The 22,349-nt window shown below is 46.8% G+C and overlaps 1 protein-coding gene across 1 annotated transcript in view; it reads right to left on the bottom strand.

The window, feature by feature from the left end:
* Window positions 1–13,036: 13,036 nt before the first annotated feature.
* Window positions 13,037–22,349, bottom strand: part of LOC133927637 (ubiquitin-like-specific protease 1D) — a 41,781-nt gene continuing 32,468 nt past the window's right edge. Inside the window, exons 8-10 of the mRNA XM_062374086.1 lie at window positions 14,456–14,570; window positions 13,483–13,590; window positions 13,037–13,364 (exon numbers count right to left, since the gene is read on the bottom strand). Of these exons, the coding sequence (XP_062230070.1) occupies window positions 13,182–13,364; window positions 13,483–13,590; window positions 14,456–14,570 (406 nt within the window). The 3' untranslated portion in view covers window positions 13,037–13,181. The remainder of the gene's footprint in view (window positions 13,365–13,482; window positions 13,591–14,455; window positions 14,571–22,349) is intronic.

Here is a 22,349-nt window from a genome sequence, read left to right as displayed (position 1 = left end):
CAAGTTGATGAACATGAGAACAAGGATGATCAATCACTTCCATCACATGATATCCATATCTCTCAAGAGGAAGCTCAAGCTCAAGATATTGCACCACCGCAAGATATACTTCAAGAATTACAAGTGAAGCATAAGCATATTTTCAAAAATTATCCCATTGACTTGATCATTAGAAGTCCATCTAGGGAATTACAAACTCACCCTCATCAATATGCTTCATTTTATGAGCATTACTCGTTTGTATCTTGCTTGGAATTCACACATGTAGATGGGGCTCTTAAGGATCCGGATTAGGTGATGGTTATGCAAGAAGAACTCAACAACTTCACCCGCAATAAAGTATGGATTCTAGAAGAGAGGAACTCAAGATAAAATGTAATTGGAATCTAATGGGTCTTCCACAACAAGCAAGATGAACATTGTATGTCCGGTGATGAGTTTAGAATCAACGGTTAATCCAGTGTTTAGAATTGAAAAATCTCTGAGAGGTTATCCGGTGGGTCTGTCCGATGTTCAATATATTATCACCAGAGCATCCGGTGCATAAGTTTGATTTCGACTGAAATTTGTCATGCTTTCCACATATATTTGTGTGGTGCCTTGTTCGGTGCTATACCTAAGCTTCACCGAACCTTCCGGTGTTTGAAATTTTAGCGGGACCCACTTATCACATCAGCTTTCGTTCTCAGCCAGCTCTCTCTCTGTTTCGATCCATGCCACTACACATACTCCTCTTGCCTCTGGCTGCCTCGCCTCCCCCGTGCCTCCCACCATCGATGAGGTTTGCCGCCCAACTCCACCGGTCGCCTCCCTGCTTTGCCGCTCCACCGCAACAGTTGTGCCACCCTGAGTCGCCGTGGACCAACCTTGCACCGCTGTTTGCCACACCAGAGCCACCTCTGCCGTTGTCCAGCGCCGTCGTCCATCGAGCTCCTCCCTCACCGCCATCTTCTCACTCTATTTCGCAGTATTGAGCATGAATTCGACTGGTTCTGTTTTTTTGCAAACCCTAGAACAATTCTCTAGCAAATTTGCTTCAAAATTCATCAATTTTTTATCAATTTAGTGCAAATTTGCTACAATGTGTTGCAATTCCTTCCTATTGTCATGAATTGAGATCATGATCATCAATTTTTGTGCTTCAATTTCTAAATTTGTTCAATTTGCTAAAATTTTACCTCAAATTCATGTGAAATTTGATCAATTCGTTCAAATTCAAGTCAGTACTCAGAAATTGATCAATGCCTTTTGTCACAAACTTGAATCTGTAGCATGTTCATCCTGTTTTTTTCATATCAACTCATGCTTAGGGTTCAATCTAGGTCTTTTTCTTGTCAATTTCTAAAACTCGACGCTCTAGCTCATCCATATGTAATATGTCTATCTATCATATGAGTCGTGATTGCAGTGCCAAGGGGAAGGGCAAGGCAGTTGAGCAGTCGAAGAAGAATAAGTTAAAGGCTCAGAAAGAGATGGATCGTGCTATAGCCGCCGTAGATGCAGCAGAGTCTCAGTGGGGTTTTGAGAATAGAGACATCACTACTCCAGCGCGTCGGTCCACCTGCACTCATTCTACCGTGGGGTTGGGCTCGATGCCTTCCGGCCAGTTAGGCAGTCGGAAGAGGGCTCATTAGGATCCCGTGATAGAGGAGGAGGAGCACCCACAGTCAGAGCAGCCTCAGCCTCAGGGAGAGAATCAATTGCATGACTTGAACTCTTATAAGTCACCAAAGATCAAGAAACTAAGGTTTGTGATGATTTTTTCCCCGGTCAGAGATGAGGGTATAGATCACAGGTTCTACACCATTCTGCAGGAGAGCTTCTTTCACTCTTATCTCAGGAAGAGGGTCAAGTTGAGCCAGCACAAGATGCTCAACTGACACTATATGCAGTTGGCTGCAGGGGGAGTAGACGAGGCAGCACTTCGATACCATCTCGGATCTTACAGCTCTGCTCATAGGTGTGGACATATATGTTGTCGGAGTGGGTCAGAGTCTTCTATGCCACAAGGTGAATTGCACCAAGGAGGAACATCATCGAATTCATATTCCAGGGAGAGCAGATCAGATTATACAGGAATAGGATACTTGAGGCTCTAGGGGTTCAAGTGAGTTCCAAATTTCTTCACGAGGTCGTTCATCCGAATGCCAAGCCCTCTCATCATCTTTTAGTTGGTGGTGTCTTTCCCACTGATGAGGAGATCAGACCACTGTTTAGGTAGCCGTTAGCTCTAGGATCGCTGAGACTGCTAGACATGTTGACACTTGAAGCGAAGGCCATCCACTTGGCCCTGAGACGCAGTTTGGTATCGAGGATCAGCTATGGAGAGGCTATCACCAGTTTGCAGCAGTGGTTAATCCTCTCTATCCTCACTCACTAGGGTTTGATATCGTAGACCTTATTCTTTGTGAGATTGAGGATGCCATAGCAGAAGGGATGTCTCTGGCTAGACAGCAGCCATATGCTCACTTTATTTCACATTTGCTTGCTCACGTGATCAGGTATCCTGAGTTTTTTAAGACCTACAAGGACTCCCCTACTTAGTTTAAGAGTATATCCCTAGTGCTCCCACAAACAGACACCATGGTCTGCATGCCATGGTTCACGCTCAAGAGTAGATCCCAGTTGGGGAGAGGGAGAGAGAAGCAGCTCAAAACCAGGCCCTAACAGAGGCCGAGGCAGAGCTACCACAATACATCTTTGATGTGGATAGCAACAGTAACAATGACTTAGAGGATGTCGAGTACTTCCCTCTAGTCGCTAGGTCTCACTACGTCGAGGCAGGAGGTTCTTCTCAGGCTGCACCACATACTACATTTTTACTCTCCAGCACCTGAGATGACTCCTTCAGTGACTCGTACTGCACCACTGTCAGAGATGACACTCCTTTTTCAGCAAATGCAGCAGCAACAAGAAATGATGTAGCAGCAAATGGCAGCCCAGGCAGAGATACAGGCGAAGCTTCATGTTGATATGCTTCGCCAGTAGGAGAAACAGATGGTGCTCATGCAGTCACTCTAGCAGCAGCAACAAACCATATTTGCAGCGCTTCAGACAGACAGGGAGAATAATGCTTGGATGTTCTCATTCCTACTTCAGCATATAGGTCTTCAGGTTCCAGCTGCACCTTCAGCATCAGCTTTGGCCCCGAGTCCTCTCCAAGGAAGTGTTGATGGTCTCTTTGAGTACTCTGGTGTCAGGCATTCCTCTTTTAGCACTTTTCACCACTGAAGTCTTCTCTCTACCTCAGGACTTCTCAGAGACAAGTGCTTCCTTCGTTGTCATCACCTCTGACCACTGGACCTCTTAGCTTCAAGGACTCTCCGTATCTGACCGTCTCTAATTAGCACCACTTAGTCAAGCCATCTTCTGTTGTACAGTCAGCTTTTGACGAGCTTGGGACTACTCTTCAGCAGACAGCAACTCAGGGTGTCGATACTTCCAGCTCCGACCCCCATCCTAACACGGTGTCGACAAAGGTTCCTGCTCCTTCTGCTCTCGACAGGCAAGTATAACCAATCAAGAGTTGCACAAACTGTAATGCTGTATCATTATTCATTCCATCTATCATCATTTTATTTTAGAGCAATAACCATATTTTACAACGCTCGTGATTGGTTCAACTCCCTTTGCAAGAGGGTAATGGAGCAAGGTTGGTAATGGAACAGACCTGCTCTGGACTACAAGTAACTGTACCTTTCTGCTCGTAAAATGACGATGAGAACATATTTGGTTTGCCCAGGTTTCAAGCATCTCAGTGAATAATGCCCTTGTCGGTATCCATTCTTTTGTCAAAATGGCAATGGGAAGAAAAGAATACTGGCTTCTGCATCCCCGCTGTCTGTAACAGCTGACTCACTGCCCTCAGCCTAGTGATGGCTTGAGTTTGAAACAACACGGCACATTTTGTGGCACGCAGAAGCTCATTGAAGTGAAAGTTAACAGTTTTGAAAACACGCATCTTTGTCGGGTGCAAATATCTTTTACTGTTTGTTGGTCTTTCAGATGTAAATATTTTGTATGTTAAGCTGTAGATTTTAGAGTCGATGCTTTTTGTAGTTTTTGAAGACTCAACTTCATACTACCAAATGCTATATGATAGAGTCAATAACCTACCTTGTCGTGTTGGTATCTGGAAGTGTCTGCCACTATCAATGTTAACCATCGAGAAGCAGTTGTTTACTGCAGCTCTCATAGACTTCTGACCCAGATATTACAGAAATATACTGGAATAATGCAAGTCAGTTGAAACCTGAGCTTGCCTCCGTCGCCTCCCCGTCTTCAACCCCGCTTGCCATTCTCCCATTCACCTTAACCACTGTCGGTATTATACTACCATATTGAACTCGCATTTTTTTGTTGGGCGTCTTTTTCTTTTGAGTCATCAACATCTCATGAAGAGAGTTAGTTTTGGTGGAAGTCATGATCGAGCTGGATAACTTGTTGAATAATTGCTGGATGTCTGCTACACATTGATAAAATGTTGGAATGTTTCATAAGTTTCATTGTTGCAAAGTAATGTGCTTGAGACATGGTTAGTGTGCAAAGTACAATTGTTTCATGATGTATATGGGTGCAAAGTACAATTGTTTCATGATGTATATGGGTTTTCATTGCAATGCACGGTCACGTGACTAGTTATTGGATTATATGAAAGCTTTGCAATACCTGAGCAAACTAGGCCTGGTGTGATTAGGAAAAAAATCAGGCCTGATAGTCTTGGTTAATTAATGAATTTTGTGCTTTCCTTAAAAAGATGCAGTTGGCCTGAAATGAACTAGGCCAGCCTGAAATGCATTTTTAAATTTTTAGAGTTCAACTTTCACCGAGTGGCATGGCATGAGCCTGAGCCCGGCCTGAAACTTCCAAGCTCGATAGTTCACCTAGGCCAGTTCCTGGACAAGGGTTTTTAGGCCTGATAGAGAGTTAGGGACCCAGGTTTTGCTCAAGTCTACTTCGCAATCATCTAATACTGCAAACATTTTTGTCTAAAAAAAATCTAATACCAATATTTCTTAAGCCCGCAAGAAAGTTGTTTGTTAGTCAGGTGGGATTCAACAAATATATAAGTATTCTAATATCTATCTTCAATAATTTATATTTTCATACATTAACAAAAAGATATAAAATGCATATAAGGATAGCTATGCTAAAGTCTAGAAAGTAAAACAGGCACTGTCGGACCTCTATTTTAAGGTTTTATTATGCATCTCGTATCAATCCCTGAATTAGTAGTTAATATATAAATTTCTAACAGAATAGCATCACAATCAGATATTAATTATATTACAATATCATAAGCAGAGTCTTACATGGATATACATCACATAGTTCATCACAACAGTAGAGGCCGAGCGGCCTCAGAATATATGTATTCTACACTTTTTTTTTTTTTGCAAATTCGAAAGCAGAACATTTTCCTATAATGTGTACTCCGTTCATGGACTGGTCCAAAAACATATTTTGGAACCTGAAAAGTGCTCATTCCACTCTCACATTACACAACTTGAAATTCAAACTCATCCCAAATGTTTCTGGAAAGGATCCGATTATTCGGATATGGAGATACTCAGGTCTATCGTGAAGCCATATCTGGAATACACATGCTTGAAGCATTAGATCTTCAAACACCAAAACTCCACTCTTTAAATATCCGGTTTATTAAGATCCGTTTCCTGGTAGTTTATTGAGCTTCGGCCATCAGCAAAAACCAAAGCTCCGGTCCACCACACAATACCACAATAGGACTCGAGCAAATATTTACCACTAGTCCAACGAAGGTTTCGAACCAGTTAAGAGACTGATCCCACTAGGGACGCCTCAACCAAATGTTTAACACACATTTATTATATGAATTCTTTTAAATAACATTATTCCATTAGGAAAATATAAAAATATTTTTCAAATTAGGAAAGTTGTAGAAACAGAAGCCAGTCGACACTCCAATTGCCAACTAAGATGTTATCGGTAATTGAAGTACCGACATCTAATTTGGCACACATATAGAAGTGAGAAGAGCTCCGATCGGCATATCAGTTACCGACATATTTTGTGTCCTGCGGATGATATTCAAAGAAAAAATCACAATTTTTTCATATGATCTTGAATGTAGATGATCTTTATATAAAAATTATACCTATCGACAATATATATAACTTTATAGTTGAACACTTTTCATTTGAATCAGTTTAAATGCTCAAAATGTGGCCAGAAATTTCAGGGGAATTTCTGCAATTTTCTCGTATTGCTAACTGGCACCTATTTCTACAGTTTTCTCATATTGCATAATATTTTTGTGTTTTTCCAATAAAATAATATTATTCCAAAAAATCTTTATTATACTATCCAGCTTCAAGGGATTACATACAGATTCTGAAGCTATCGACTTGGAGGCTCAATGTGTTAGCATAATCTAGTTGCATTAGTTGCATTGTCTAAGTTTAGAACACATGCATGTAAACGGGTCGCGTGTGGATGGAGTCGTGCGTGTTCACGGCGCGTCCCGAGTCATCTGGAGTTTGTTTCTCGCCACGAGCACGCACGGCGGGCACGTTGCGGGCGACGCCGCGAAGAACGGCGCGTCACGCACCATGTGCGGCGTGCCGGGAAGATCGGGTGATCAGCCCATGTATCCTGCATATATTGCATTGAGTAAAATAAGAAAAGTGATAAGTCTTCCGGAGAAGAAACCACTGAGTTCTCGCGTGTGTTTTTTGTGTGCGATCATCGCCGGTGATCATCTCGGGCAGCGTCGGCGCTAACACAATGATTGTCATCATTTTATACGATCTGGAATTTCCAGTCAAGTTTCAAAGTTGAGTTATATTTTGTACAATACCGTCGCAAACGAGTGTGAGGCGCAAAATACCACCCCAAAGATCAGGGGCTACCAAATGCCGCCTCAAAGGGCTTGGTTCTTTGGGAAGTACCATCACCGTCACCTTCCCCTTCCCAAGCCATGAAGTGGCCATTTTGCCCTATGGAGGCTGGTTGTCTCTCCTGCTGTCGCTGATCCCTTGTCGTGCATGCTGGGCCGCCAATGAACCAGCTCTTCCACCGGAACATGCAGTACGGGTAGGGTACGAGGGCAGGAGGATGCCAATTTGGCCACCTCTGACGAGATGTTCTATCCCCACGGCATTAGGAGGGTGCAGCATCTCAGCTGGTGAGAAGACACCGGCAACAGGATGGTGCGGTTCACATAGATGGGTGACGGGAAGGCACTGCTCGAGTAGCCGGAGGCCTTTGTACCCACCCACAAGTCAGCGGCGACGGTGAACAAGTCTCACAAAATAACTCAAAGTTCGAAGAAGAAATTTTCCTGGGAGTCGTGCGTGTTCACGGCGCGTCCCGAGTCATCTGGAGTTTGTTTCTCGCCACGAGCACGCACGGCGGGCACGTTGCAGGCGACGCCGCGAAGAACGGCGCGTCACGCACCATGTGCGGCGTGCCGGGAAGATCGGGCGATCAGCCCATGTATCCTGCATATATTGCATTGAGTAAAATAAGAAAAGTGATAAGTCTTCCGGAGAAGAAACCACTGAGTTCTCGCGTGTGTTTTTTGTGTGCGATCATCGCCGGTGATCATCTCAGGCAGCGTCGGCGCTAACACGTGGTATCAGAGCTCCCAGGTTGAAGAAACCACTGCCAGCTGGAGATGTCCAGCGGCGGCAGTCGCACGTCGTCGACCTCACCTCCCAAGGCTCGCAGCAGAAGCCCTGATCCGAAGAAGGGCGGCCAGAAGACGGACGCGTCCAAGTTCGGCGACGATGATGGCGCCGGCGGTAGCGGATTGAAGCCTGTGGTGGTGGAGCGGGTGGTGAAGGAGGCGGGTGCGGCATTGGTATTCCCGATGCTGACGCGCACAAACTACAACGACTGGAGCTGGTTGATGTAGATCAACCTGGAAGCCATGGGCCTTTGGCACGTCATCGAGCAAGGTGGAGAGGACCGGCGCGAGGATCGGCTCGCGATGGCAGCGCTCGCGCGCGGTGTTCCCACCGAGATGTACTTGCTGCTGAGCGAGAAGAAGACGGCCAAGGAGGCGTGGGAGGCCCTGAAGACGATGCGGAGGGGCGTTGCGAGCATCCAGGAAGTGAACGCCCAGAAGCTCCTCAAGCAATTCGAGATGATCGCGTTCAAGGAAGGGGAGTCGGTCGACGACTTCACCTTGCGCATCTTTGGGCTCGCCGCAAGCATCCGGGCGCTCGGTGAGTCACTCGATGAAACACGTGTTGTGAAGAAATTTCTTCGTGTCGTGCCAAAGCGGTACTCCCAGGTTGCGGTGTCAATTGAGATGTTCATGGATCTCAAGACACTGACAATCGATGAGCTGGTGGGGAGGCTGCGTGCGGCGGAGGAACGCTTCGACGACACTCCGGAGCAGATCGTGGACAAGGCGGGGAGGCTCATGCTCGCTGAGGAGGATTGGCTGGCAAAGCACAAACACCGCTTGTGGTCCGAGTCCTCCCCCGGCGGCAACAAGACCAGCAGGCAACCGCCAAAGGCAAAGAGCGGAGCGCGGGCCGAGGGCCGCGACACCGCTGTCAAGCTGACATCCAAGGGGACGCCGCGTCGCAGAGGGAAGTGCCACAACTGTGGCATCTACGGCCATTGGGCCAAGGAGTGCTTGAATCCACCTTGAGAACGCAAGGAGCAAGCACACCTCGCGAAGACGGAGGCGGACCAGCCGGCGCTACTGATGGCTTCGACGGTTGCGCTATCGAGCGCGACGTCGCAGGCTGTTCACCTTCAAGAGGATCGCGTCTTCCCCGTCGAGTGCGACGACGACACCTGGTACCTCGACTCGGGTGCGAGCAACCACATGACGGGGCGGCGCTCTGCACTGATCTCTCTCGACGAGATAGTGCGGGGTACGGTAAGGTTTGGGGACGGGTCTCTGGTGGAAATCTGTGGCCTCGGATCGGTGATCGTTGAAGGGAGGCACGAGCAGCACAAGGTCATGACCGAGGTATACTTCATTCCAAAGTTGAAGAGTAATATTATTAGCCTTGGTCAATTGGAGGAAGCAGGCTGCAAGGTCGTGCTGGAGAACGGGTTCCTGTGCGTGCTCGATCGGGAACGCGCGCTGCTGCTTCGTGCGTCACGGGCCGGGAATCGGCTATACACCATCAAGCTGAACGTGGCTCCACCGGTGTGCCTGCTCGCCAGGATGGGCGAGGACGCGTGGCTATGGCACGCGCGTTACGGCCACCTCAACTTCCGCGCGTTGCGGGACCTCGGGGTCAAGGAGATGGCGGATGGCGTGCCGGTGATCGAGTGCGTCGAGCAGGTGTGCGACGGGTGTGTTCTGGGCAAACACCATCGCGCGCCATTCCCACAGGCGACGTCGTTCAGGGCAAAAAGGCTGCTGGAACTACTCCATGCTGATCTGTGTGGGCAGATCACCCCGGTGACACCAGGCGGCAAGAGGTACTTCCTACTCGTGGTGGATGACCTCAGTCGTTTTATGTGGGTGGAGCTGCTCGTGTCCAAGAATGAGGCGCTGCACTACATGAAGAAGGTCGTTGTCATGGCTCAAAATGAGTGTGGTGAACGCGTGCGGGCGCTGCGCACTGACCGTGGAGGGGAGTTCAACTCCGGAGGCTTCACCGCATACTGCATCGACAACGGCATCGAGCACCTGACCACCGCGCCATACACCCCGCAACAGAATGGGGTGGTGGAGAGGCGGAATCAAACCGTGGTGGAGATGGCTCGGTGCATGCTAAAGGGTATGGCTGTGCCGGGCGAGTACTGGGGAGAGGCGATCAAGACCGCGGTGTACGTGCTCAATCGCGCACCGACAAAGAGTCTTCAAGGTGTGACGCCGTACCAAGCCTGGTATGGTAGGAAGCCGAGTGTGCGACACCTGCGCACGTTTGGCTGCACGGCGTTCGTGAAGAAGTTGGGGCCAGGGGTGTCCAAGCTCTCGGACAGATCTATCCAGGGAGTGTTCCTTGGCTACGAGCCGGGGAGCAAAGCCTATCGGGTCTATGATCCGGTGGGGAAGAAGCTGATGGTGTCGCGGGATGTCATCTTCGACGAAAAGCGAGCCTGCAACTGGCAGGCCGTGGGCGAAGAACAAGGCGCGGCGTCGAGCGGTTTCGTGGTGGAGTACATGACCACTGTTGGTCGTCCGACAGCAGGCGGTGAAGCAGATTCGGCAGCAGCCGTTACGCCAGGTGCTGCTGGATCGACTCCGTCAGCTTCGTCCACACCTACCGCGAGGGCCACGCCACAGGGTTTGCCTCTCGCGACGACGCCACACGCGCCCCACGCCAATCCTGCTACGCCGACGGGCATTCAGTTTGCGATGCCACCATCCGGGGAGATGCTGAATTCTGATGGCGCCCAGCTCCGTTTTCGCACACTGACCAATCTGCAAGAGACAACTGATCAGGTACTTGATTTTGAGTATAGTGGTCTGTGTCTGCTGGCAGCTGATGAGCCGTCGAGTGTTGAAGAGGCGCTGGGGGAGAAGTGCTGGCGCGACGCCACGAACGCGGAGCTGGAGTCAATTCAGGAGAACAAAACCTGGACACCTGCAGAGCTGCCGAGAGGAGGCAAGGCCATCGGGCTAAAATGGGTGTACAAGGTGAAGAGGGATCCAGCTGGTAACATTGTGAAGCACAAGGCTCGCCTGGTTGCGAAGGGATATGCACAGTGCCAGGGAGTGGACTTTGATGAAGTGTTCGCCCCTGTAGCGCGCATGGAGACTGTGCGCGTTCTGCTGGCGTTGGCGGCGCACGGCGGCTGGCAAGTTCACCACATGGATGTGAAATCCGCGTTCTTGAATGGTGATCTGCTGGAGGAGGTGTACGTTCATCAACCACCAGGCTTCATCGATGACAAACAATGCAAGAAGGTGCTCAAACTGAACAAAGCCTTGTACGGGCTGCGTCAGGCACCACGGGCGTGGAACGCGCGTCTGGACCTGGAGCTTGAAGGGCTCGGTTTCAGGCGCAATGAGCTGGATCACGCGGTGTACAGACGGGACGGCAACAACTCCTTCCTCCTCGTCGGAGTATACGTGGACGATCTGGTCATCTGTGGACCAGACGAGGGCGACATCAACATCTTCAAGCGCCAGATGATGGAGAGGTTCAAGATGACCGATCTTGGTCCCTTGAGCTATTACTTGGGCATCGAGGTGAAGCAGAGCGACGGCGTCATCACTCTCTGCCAGAGCGCGTACGCGGCCAAAATTGTTGAGTCGTGTCGGCTCACTGGGTGCAATGCTGTGGAGACTCCAATGGAGCAGCGCCTGAAGGTGAAGAAGGCCGGTGTTGTAGAAGCGGTGGGCGCAACCAGGTACCGTAGTGTCATCGGCAGCTTGCGGTATCTGGTGAACACGCGGCCTGACATTGCACATGCCGTGGGCGTGGCGAGCAGATTCATGGAGGCACCCACCAGGGAGCACTGGGCTCTGGTGAAGCGCATAGTGAGGTATGTGGCCGGTACATTTCGTCATGGATGTGTGTATAAGAAGCAGAAATTGCAGGAGGTGCCGCTGGTTGGATTCAGCGACAGTGACCATGCTGGTGATGTGAATGATCGCAAGAGCACGACTGGGATGGTTTTCTTCCTTGGGTCGAGCCTGATTTCATGGATGTCACAGAAGCAGAAGGTAGTGGCATTGTCCTCCTGTGAAGCTGAGTACATTGCGGCAGCGGCAGCAGCGTGCCAGGGGGTGTGGCTCAACAGGCTCGTGGCAGACTTGATGGGGACTGGTGTGAAGGCTTTCAGTCTGCTGGTGGACAACAAGTCGGCGATCGAGCTCAGCAAGAATTCGGTGCACCATGACCGGAGCAAGCATATTGACACAAGGTTTCACTACATCAGAGAGTGCATTGCTGAAGGAAGGGTGGACATCGATCATGTTGGCATGGACGGGCAGCTGGCGGACATACTCACCAAGGCCCTGGGCAGGGTGAAGTTCATCGAGCTGCGCCAGCAGTTGAATGTGATCAAGGTGCAACAAGATTAAGGGGGTGAAATGTTAGCATAATCTAGTTGCATTAGTTGCATTGTCTAAGTTTAGAACACATGCATGTAAACGGGTCGCGTGTGGATGGAGTCGTGCGTGTTCACGGCGCGTCCCGAATCATCTGGAGTTTGTTTCTCGCCACGAGCACGCACGGCGGGCACGTTGCGGGCGACGCCGCGAAGAACGGCGCGTCACGCACCATGTGCGGCGTGCCGGGAAGATCGGGTGATCAGCCCATGTATCCTGCATATATTGCATTGAGTAAAATAAGAAAAGTGATAAGTCTTCCGGAGAAGAAACCACTGAGTTCTCGCGTGTGTTTTTTGTGTGCGATCATCGCCGGTGATCATCTCGGGCAGCGTCGGCGCTAACACAATGATTGTCATCATTTTATACGATCTGGAATTTCCAGTCAAGTTTCAAAGTTGAGTTATATTTTGTACAATACCGTCGCAAACGAGTGTGAGGCGCAAAATACCACCCCAAAGATCAGGGGCTACCAAATGCCGCCTCAAAGGGCTTGGTTCTTTGGGAAGTACCATCACCGTCACCTTCCCCTTCCCAAGCCATGAAGTGGCCATTTTGCCCTATGGAGGCTGGTTGTCTCTCCTGCTGTCGCTGATCCCTTGTCGTGCATGCTGGGCCGCCAATGAACCAGCTCTTCCACCGGAACATGCAGTACGGGTAGGGTACGAGGGCAGGAGGATGCCAATTTGGCCACCTCTGACGAGATGTTCTATCCCCACGGCATTAGGAGGGTGCAGCATCTCAGCTGGTGAGAAGACACCGGCAACAGGATGGTGCGGTTCACATAGATGGGTGACGGGAAGGCACTGCTCGAGTAGCCGGAGGCCTTTGTACCCACCCACAAGTCAGCGGCGACGGTGAACAAGTCTCACAAAATAACTCAAAGTTCGAAGAAGAAATTTTCCTGGGAGGCAGCTGGCCTACCAGGTTCACAGCTGAACTATAAATGGTATTTTCTGCGCACTAGGGGTTACCGGATTATATACATGCACCCTCAAGTTTCCTCCTCATGTAGCATAAGCCAACAACCTGGCGATTACAATGTCCATAGCTGCGATCTGTCCTCTCTACAACAAAATCAGAGTCAGCTGTTAGCATGTTGTGGCAGCATTAATCACTTTTACATGTTTCTTCAAAAGAAGCAGAAACTTTTGTAACTGCAACGTCAACTGCCTGACAGGTGCTTAGACGTTGTTAGCTCAGTGGCATCGCTCTTAGATTCAGCTTCCCCACACAGCAGCTCCGTCGCATCATTCTTAGATTCAGCTTCCCCACACGAGCAAAGTAAATGGCGAATTTCATGTCTAAGATGAGATGGCTCTTCCGAACGGAACCACCCTTTGCCAAACTAAACAGAAAAGGTAAAGAAAGAAGTCACACACATCCATGGACAGGCCAGCGTGCCCTCTGCAAATAGACAAGCACGCAGAGCACAAAATGGGAGAGATTAACAAATGGTGACTGACCATAGAAAGGTCTTTCTTCTGAAGCCTTTCAGGTGCCTCCTGAATAAAGCGCTGCATATAGTACAGCACAAACAGGCCACAATCATAATCATTTTCTTGCTGTGGCACCTGGCAACAAAAGGTAAAGGGTGTAAGGGTACTGATAACACCATGGCAAATCCAGATGATCTCAACATGCATATAAAAAGGATGATATCCATTTTAAAAAGATGTGTTATATTAATTTTGACAATTGACAATGTAATCACCATCACCACTACCTGGACTTTGTCATCTCAAAATGACAAAAAAAAAACCCTGCACTTTGTAAATTGATGCAATATTATATGCATGCTGTGTTTAGAACTCAATTGCTTACTAGCGTGGATAAACTGTAGTATAGAGTTTCAGTTGTTCATCCTGAACAGACCTTATACAAAAGAATTCACCACTCGGTTGCTTCTAAACAATTTTCCGAAGGCAATAACAATTCTGTTGTTAATTGGTATCAAATGTGATATATCATCAAAATTAAAAGGACATGTGAAAAATATGCAACTTTGGACACGACAGGTGGGTCTGATGTATCTTTCTCAAGAGAAATGTCAAAAAGAACCTATGCTACACGTGTTTGTGTTTTGTGCACTTTGCATCCACTAGTTTCTGGATTTTGTGTACGTTAAGTTACCTATGTGTATTCCACCACCCACTACTCAACTTACAAGTGGACTTGGAGAGGATAGAAGGTGGAAACACATGGGGACGAAAAGGTTGAGAAACATTTTGTAGATAATGTTGTTTCTACCATAGCCATCCCCATGTCTAAATAACAGCCTAGAAATGGACAGACCATTGCAAACTGCTACTAAATACACACATTTTATCAAGTAAGGATTAACCCCTAGTACACATACTGCAGTAATGCACTTCAAGGGATCACTCTCCAGTTATCCTTAAAAAAAAAATTTCAAAGGGAAGAAATGCCCAGGATTACCTCGATTGTTTTCTTCTCAATTTTACGAGGAAGGTTCTTCCACACCGTTTCTCGTAAGGGAAATTCTTCTAAAGAAACATATTCATTCAGGTAGTTCCATTCTTCCTTAAGGAATCTGCAAACAAATATGCGAGGTTCTATAAATCAAATGAAAATAAAACAGCATATCTAAAACAATATCATGAATGTCTTCACACCTATACAAGCAGAATTAATGACATAAATAAATAATAGTAACCATATACTAGAAGTTAATAATCCAAAAACAACTCCAGAATCATCACATTTGTTTGTTTGTACAAATAAAGAGCATAATAAAGGCCATAAGGGTACAACAAATACCAGTCAAATACAACTGCGCAAAGCTTTGAAGATTGTTTACCTGCTAACAACACTGAAAATCAATCTGCTACTATGAAACTTCAGTGAATCCAAATGAAGTATGATTGGACTTGTTTGATCTTTTGATGGCATGCATACAATAACCAGACTCCAGTGTGTTCTGACCAATCGGAACCATAACAGCAAAATGTTCAACTTTCTTTTTACAAAATATTAGAATTACTAAGTTACTATCGTACAGGTAGGTAAACAATGATGAGGTAATGTCCCATTTAAATTTTACACAAATTTGTTTTTGCAATTATGGGAGTTGTAAACTACAGCTTTTTGTACAAGTTAAACGAGTGGCATGGAAAACCAGCAGAATAAATGTGTACTTCTTGATGATAGTTCACAAAACTAGAGGTGGGTGTTAGGTTAAGTCGACCAGTTTTCTTAAAAGTGTCAACCTTATTATAAATATTGAATTTGCATTGCCTCAAAAGATATTCAACAAAGTACAAGATTTGCCTACACAATCATAAATTAAATAAAAATTATATATATGAATTGTGTTACCTGCACAATCTATTAGTCAACACAAAGCATGTAGACTTAATATATTTTTGTTTATTGACTTGAACATTATGAATATAATATCTCGAAAACCTATAAAAAGGTGAAAAAATAATGAATCTGTGTAATAATTCAGCTTATTAGGTTATATTAGTTTGCTGAAATTCAAAACCGAGCAACACCAATTAATTAGGTTTGATCAGTTTTTGCTCATTCCTACACAAATCCTATCATCAGTTAGCCGATGACCAACTAATAGATATAAAAGGTACACCGATTAGTTCAAGGAAGTCCAAAAGGCATGACCAACCAGGTATAAGAGGTTATCTTCTGGAACCGCTCAATAGTGGCCATAATTATAATTTAGTAACAACTTAGTCAAGAGCTAAGTACTGGAGGTCGCATATGGCCTGACAGTTGAGATAACCTTTCACCAGTCGGGTACAAGCGATAACTCAAGAACAGTATCACTACGTCATTATCCCAATGCCAATCAAGTTATGGGTATCCTGTTGGTAAAGCTGCGCAAACTCTACGGAGTCACAAATCACTTGAATGTATCGTGCTTCTCGGTTAAGACATAAGTAGTTGTCTTATGGTAATTTGATAATTAATTTGCAATGATGAATGATTGCTTCAACCATGGAGTTTAATAAAATCCATTATTGTTATTCAACTGATAAAATTCTTTACTGGGCAAAAATATTGGTACCAGAATCCCCCATGAAATATTACTTCAGTACGAATTAGAATGTATGCCTATGCTAAAGTGTAACCTTTAGTTATATTGTTATGGTGTTTATGTATCATTTATTTACAAATTTGACCGATAAACACTGAACTATAAACTAGGATTCTAAAACATAACTTTTGTTGTTGTACTCAGATTTTCGATAATTAATAATTACTATATGTGTGACTAGAATTCTGGACGACCACGGTAATTCAGGGCATAGTAATTTGTCCTGTGTCGAATAAAGGGGAAACTACTGTTGAAATGGTATTCAACAGTAGTTGCTGTCATAGTGCCAACTAATTGGTACCATAGTTTTAAAAATTGGGCATGTGACCTGTTAAGTAAAATTGGGCATGTGACCTGTTAAGTATGTGTATATATATTGTATATATATTATGTGTCTAGACTAAACACTAATTATTGGTGCGCCTAGCCAACCCAGCGAACCATTTTTCTCCCCGCACCAACCCAGCGAGCCATTTTTCTCCCTGCGCGCCAACCACATGCATGGTCAAAGGCTGGTCAAAGAAACCCACCATCCCACCTCCTCTCTTGTTCTAATTTTTGAAACAATTTCTCATAAACCGCAACTCCGATTGACGAACCACTTGAAGCATGTTACTTAAAAAAGATGCTTAACAAAAACTAGATCCATTATGGATTTTTGACAAATTTTGAAATAATTATAACCATATAGTGATTACAATTGTCCATTGCAACTATAGGCATAGAGCAGTTACAACTATATACATAGCGAGATTACAACTTACCTGTCCAGACTGACTGATTGTAACTAATTGTGACCATATTGCAATCGGCAATATTGTAACCATATTGTTCAGCATGTTATAACTAGAGTGTATATCATATTGTAGCTAGTCCATACTCGACAATACATGCTGTAACTATAGTGTCTACCATATTGTAACATAAGTTTTCACCATGTTATGACTAATACTCACTCAACAATGTTGCGACCATATTGCAATCGGCAATGTTCTAACTATATTGTTCAGCATGTTGTAACTAGAATGTCTACCATATTGTAACTAGTCCGCACTCGACTATCATGTTACAACTACAGTGTCTACCATATTGTAACTAGAGTGTCTACCGTGTTGTACTCACTCGACAATTGCATTGTCATAACTAGAGTGTCTAATATGTTGTAATTATATTATCGTAACTAGAGCGTCTACCATATTGTAACTATGTTATTCAGTATGTTATAACTTGACTGTCTCTATATAACTATGATGTTCTAAATATTGTAACTCGATTGTCTCTAATTCAACTGTCTAATACTCCCGTTCTAATTTTTTAAACAATTTTTCTCCTAAACCATAACTCCAATTAACGAACCACTTGTAGCATCTTACTTAAAAGTATGCTTAACAAAACTAGATCCATCATGGACATGCTTTGACAAACTTTGAAATAATTACAACCATATATGGATTGCAACTATCTATTGCAACTATAGTTATAGAGCAGTCACAACTATATGCATAATGAGATTGTAACTTACCTGACCAGATTGACTGATTGTAACTAATTATGATAATATTTAATCGGTAATGTTGTAACTATATTGTTCAGCATGTTGTAACTAGAGTGTATACTATGTTGTAGCTAGTCCACACTCGACAACACATGTTGTAATTATGTTGTCTACCATATTGTAACTATAGTGTTCACTATATTGTAACTAGAGTGTCTACCATATTGTAACTAATACTCACTCGACAATGTTGCGAAATATTGCAATCGGCAATGTTGTAACTATATTGTTCAATATGTTGTAACTAGAATATCTACCATGTTGTAACTAGTCCACATTAGACTATCATGTTGCAACTAGAGTGTTAGGGGTAAAAATCCCTAACAGTGATTCCGGGGTGTATCGGATGACAGGTGCGTGATCTTTGTTCGAGTAGTGTCTACTGAATCTGTTTGTGTATGTGCAACTCAAGAACACCGAGGATTAACCAGGTTCAAGCCCCCCTTAGGGTAATAGCCCTAATCCTGTGTATTCTTTTCTTGTAGTCTAAGTTGGTTGCAAAATGGTGTTCCTGCCCAGCATTCTTCTTCTCCTTCTTCGCCTCTAGGCCTTCTTTACAAGCATGGTACTCCTCCTTTTATATATCAGAGGGAGAAATGATTTACACATGAGTCAAGACATAGACCCAGACCTAGCTAGAGCTTCCCACCTAGGCCCATCATTACTAAGAGCAGACGTATCCAATTTGCTCTACGGCGCTACAGAGCTTGTCCCAACGTTCCACCGCTTGCGTCATCCCGGTCGCCTGGACTACCCTGTCCCGTCCCCACGCGCCGCCTACGCACCTGCAAAAAATCTCCTGACATGCCTACGCACCTAAATGCTATGGGACGGGACACGACAACTCTGCGGCGATCACACCTTGGACGACCAAAAAGAGGACCTAGGGAAGGGAAATACTGGAGTGAAAAATCATTTATTGTGATTAGACTGTTTAGACATATACCTACCCCGTGACCAGAGGAGACTAGTCACGGGGTTTGCTCCTGCGACCAGGTGACTGGTCGCGGAGCTTGGTCGGAGAGCCTGGTTACGTAGTCGCTGACTGGTCGCACGGTCGCTGGCTGGTCACGTGGGGTGGCCATGGTTCTGGACAAACGTGGCATACAACACCTGCTGACATCTTACCGGTGTGGTCCATCTGCGAGGGGACCCCACTCTATTCTTTACACCGACAGCAGCCCCCAAGCTCCTTCGCGGATACGGTAGACTGAACAGTTTGTCTAATGGTCGTAGCTGGACCCAATCGAACCACTTGGGCCCTATGTGTACATGAGCTCACGCGAGGAGTGGTCAGCGATACGATCCACTTTCGTGGTTTAGCCCAGAAAACCGCATCCCGAGGGGAGGTTAATCGTCCATAGAAAAAGGATAGTGGGAGAGAGAAATTAGGGAAGCGTGCGCAAGGGAGAGAATCGTGGGAGAGAGAAACCTTAATAGACACTGAATTTTGAGGGAATTTTGGTTCCCTAGATGGATCCTCGAGAGCTAGTGTGTTCTGACCAAAGAGAGCGACGAGCGGCGAGTGGCGTTCTACGACCAACTCAGCCGAGCTTTTACCCCTTTTGACTCGTTGCTTAGGTCCGCCGGTGTCCAGGTTTGTCTGACCCCTGGGAACACCGTGACCGGTCATATCGAGTGGTTTCTGGCGGCCTCTGAGGAGGCAGGTGGTCTCGAGCAGAGAATTCGCGAGACCATCGGAGACCATCTTTTCGAGATCGGAGTCTCCAGTGCCTGTCTATCCCTTGCCTGCATCCCCGACCACTTCCCTGACCTGGATCTCTTGAGGGTACTCGAATGACCGGGAAGGAACTCGGCGCGTGGGCTGATTCATTTTTCTATGCCGATCGTTCCTGTCTTTGGACTATCCGGTTCGACCCTCTCAGGAGTATTTTTGGTCCTAGGAGGAAATGCAAGGAACCATCCAAATAATATTCTAATTAATCACCAGGAGGATCATTATTCATATCACAACCTCGATGATTAACCAGAATATTATCCCTGTAGTCCGGCACGTATTTTGTGCCCAAGGATCGGAACACATGCTTTCCAACATGTACATCACAACATAGCTTAATAAAGAGCGAGTAATAAACATTTATATTATAAGTATTAAGCATGCAACTAATTTCAGCAATTTACAACAAAAGCGAACTAGGAGGAGACAAAACCCCTCAACTCCTAACCACAGAAAACTACTGTCGGTGAATCAGGAACCGGGGGTCCCCGACTCCCGAGGCCAGGCCAGCAATCCGTCACGTGGCGCCATCCTGCGGAGTCTCCTCCGCAAGGTAAAAAGGATTAAGTCCCGGGAGAGGGCGCTCAGGGCCACAGTCAGTTGTCCCCGAGTACCCCAGTTCCCCGATGATCTGTGAAGTCTAAGTGCCGGGAAGAAAGTGCTCAGGGAGGTATACGGTGACCCCCGAGCACCCAAGTCCCCCGACGACCAGAAAAGCTAAGTACTGGGAGAAGTGTTCCCGGGGCCGTGAGCGGTAGCCCCCTGGACACCCAGGTATCCCGAGGACCCACTGAAGGAAGTTCTGGGAGAGAGTGCTCGGGGCTGCGTGCAGCGGCCCCCGAGCACTCGGTCCCCCGAGGATCCGTACAAGCGTGCCCGGGAGAGAGTGCTCGGGGAGGTGAACAGTAGCCCCCGAGCACTCGGTTCCCCGAGGACCAAGGAAGGGCATTCTCGGGAGAGAGTGCTCGGGGAGGTGAACAGTGACCCCCGAGCAATCGGTTCCCTGACGACCCAGGAAGCCCCCTAACAAGTAGCCCCCACAGGGGTCCACTGATGAGGTGTCAGCCAGTCAAAGGCCTGAGGCTGCATTTAAGAGTGCGCGTGGCCTGTCACCTCCAACTGCTCCCGTCACGCTCGGTGTCAATTCCTGCCGCATTCTGGTAGAAAGGCGTGGGGTCATTAAATGCATGGGTCCCATCCCGTGCCATTCGGCCCGTCTCGGGATAACGTCGTGAGGGCCGAGGCGTTCCGTCTGCCACGCTCCTGTGGCTGGAGAACAAGACAGGGCGGGCATGCCGGGCCGCTCTGCGGCTGCCCGGTGGGCCCTCTCCACGGTGCCCATTGCCAGTGCATTTATGGTGACGGATGACCGAGCGTGGGGCGCATTTTTCACCCCCGGTCACTTCGCATAGAGGCTATAATGACGCCCTTTCCATTTATGGTACCTTGGAACTCGTGCCCTCCCGTTCGGGGCACGCTACTGCCGGCGGGTATTTAAAGCAGCCGGTAGCACGGACAAAGACAGGTTCAATATCGGAACAGACGCAAAAAAATCTTTGAGCAATCCCAGAGGAAGTGGGTAGAGAAGAGAAGAGAAGACCAAGAGCACCCAAAAGCCAACAGATACACACAGACCGAAGAACAAGGAGCCTCATGCTCTAGGATAGACAAACATTCTTGTAACCAGCAACATCCTTGAGGGATGTTCTCAGGGCATTTATAGTATCCATACAGGAGTAGGGTGTTACACCTCCGTGCGGCCCGAACCTGTCTAAACACTAGTGCATTTACTTCGTTCCACACTAGATCATTCCACCCCACTGGCCATCGCATTTACACCCATTTATTTCTTTGGCAACATATTCAGGATCATCCCCCCGGCTGAATCTCTAAAAAGGGGTCCCTTAGGATCCCTACGACAGGAGTTAACCCTCCGACAACTACGCAGCAGAAAATTAAACTTATAAACAACAAAAGAGAACGGTGCCGCATGCCCTTAGGCACCGCCTCAACACGCCACCTTCTGAGTAGGATACACTACTCTTGCCCGCCACCCTGATAGGCAGGCACGAAGTAGCCAATGATAGCATCATCCTCGGTAGCAGTAGAACCTGCAACAACTTAAGGGCAGCACCCTGAGTACAAAGGTACTCGCAAGACTTACACAATATGGATATATAATATTCCGACTCCAAGGATTATGCATTGAGCTGTTAGCAAGGATAGGCCATAAGGTTAAGTAAAACATATGTGGTATGCAACCTAGACATATATGTGTGAGCACCTATACTTAAACAAACAGGCCATTCCACTCTGCAATAACCAACTGAACATAAATGAAACTTCAACAAAAATGTAACATACATACTTGAACATATAAGTAAACTAAACCAACTCATCCACCACCACAATAACCGAACCATCAACTACATATCGGAACCATCAACCACATACAAGAACTCTACGACCAGGTGCAAATGAAACAATAGCATGCTCATAACCGAGAGCGCGGCAGTTCGAACTATTTATACAACCTGTAGGGATACTACTGGACCCACGACACGAGGATCGTACAGCTCGTGCCACCTGCTAAAGTGCACACAAGGGGTACTCGTGACAACCTTTCCCAACCAGCCCCAACCATGTGGATCATGCATTGCTCGGTGCGGCGGTACTAGAACTATTCCCGGAGCAAACTAGTACCACTTACAAGCCCGCAAGCTCACACCGTCGATGTTCAGACCCACAAAGCCACAGCTGCGAAGGTATTCGGCTCACCTTACCATTAGATCGGCATGTGGAGTAAGGTAAGTGCTAAAGCCAACTACCCCGACGATCAGCCTTAAATGATGCAAGCGGTCTACGGTGCCCGGGTTCCTCTCCCGAACTGCCCCCAGGACATTTGTCGGAGGGTGAACTCCTGTCGCAGGGATCCCGAGAGACCCCTTTTTAGAGATTCGGC

The sequence above is a fragment of the Phragmites australis genome, chromosome 8, assembly GCF_958298935.1.
Source record: "Phragmites australis chromosome 8, lpPhrAust1.1, whole genome shotgun sequence".
Classification (NCBI taxonomy): Eukaryota; Viridiplantae; Streptophyta; class Magnoliopsida; order Poales; family Poaceae; genus Phragmites; species Phragmites australis.
This window is presented reverse-complemented; position numbering and strand designations above follow the sequence as displayed.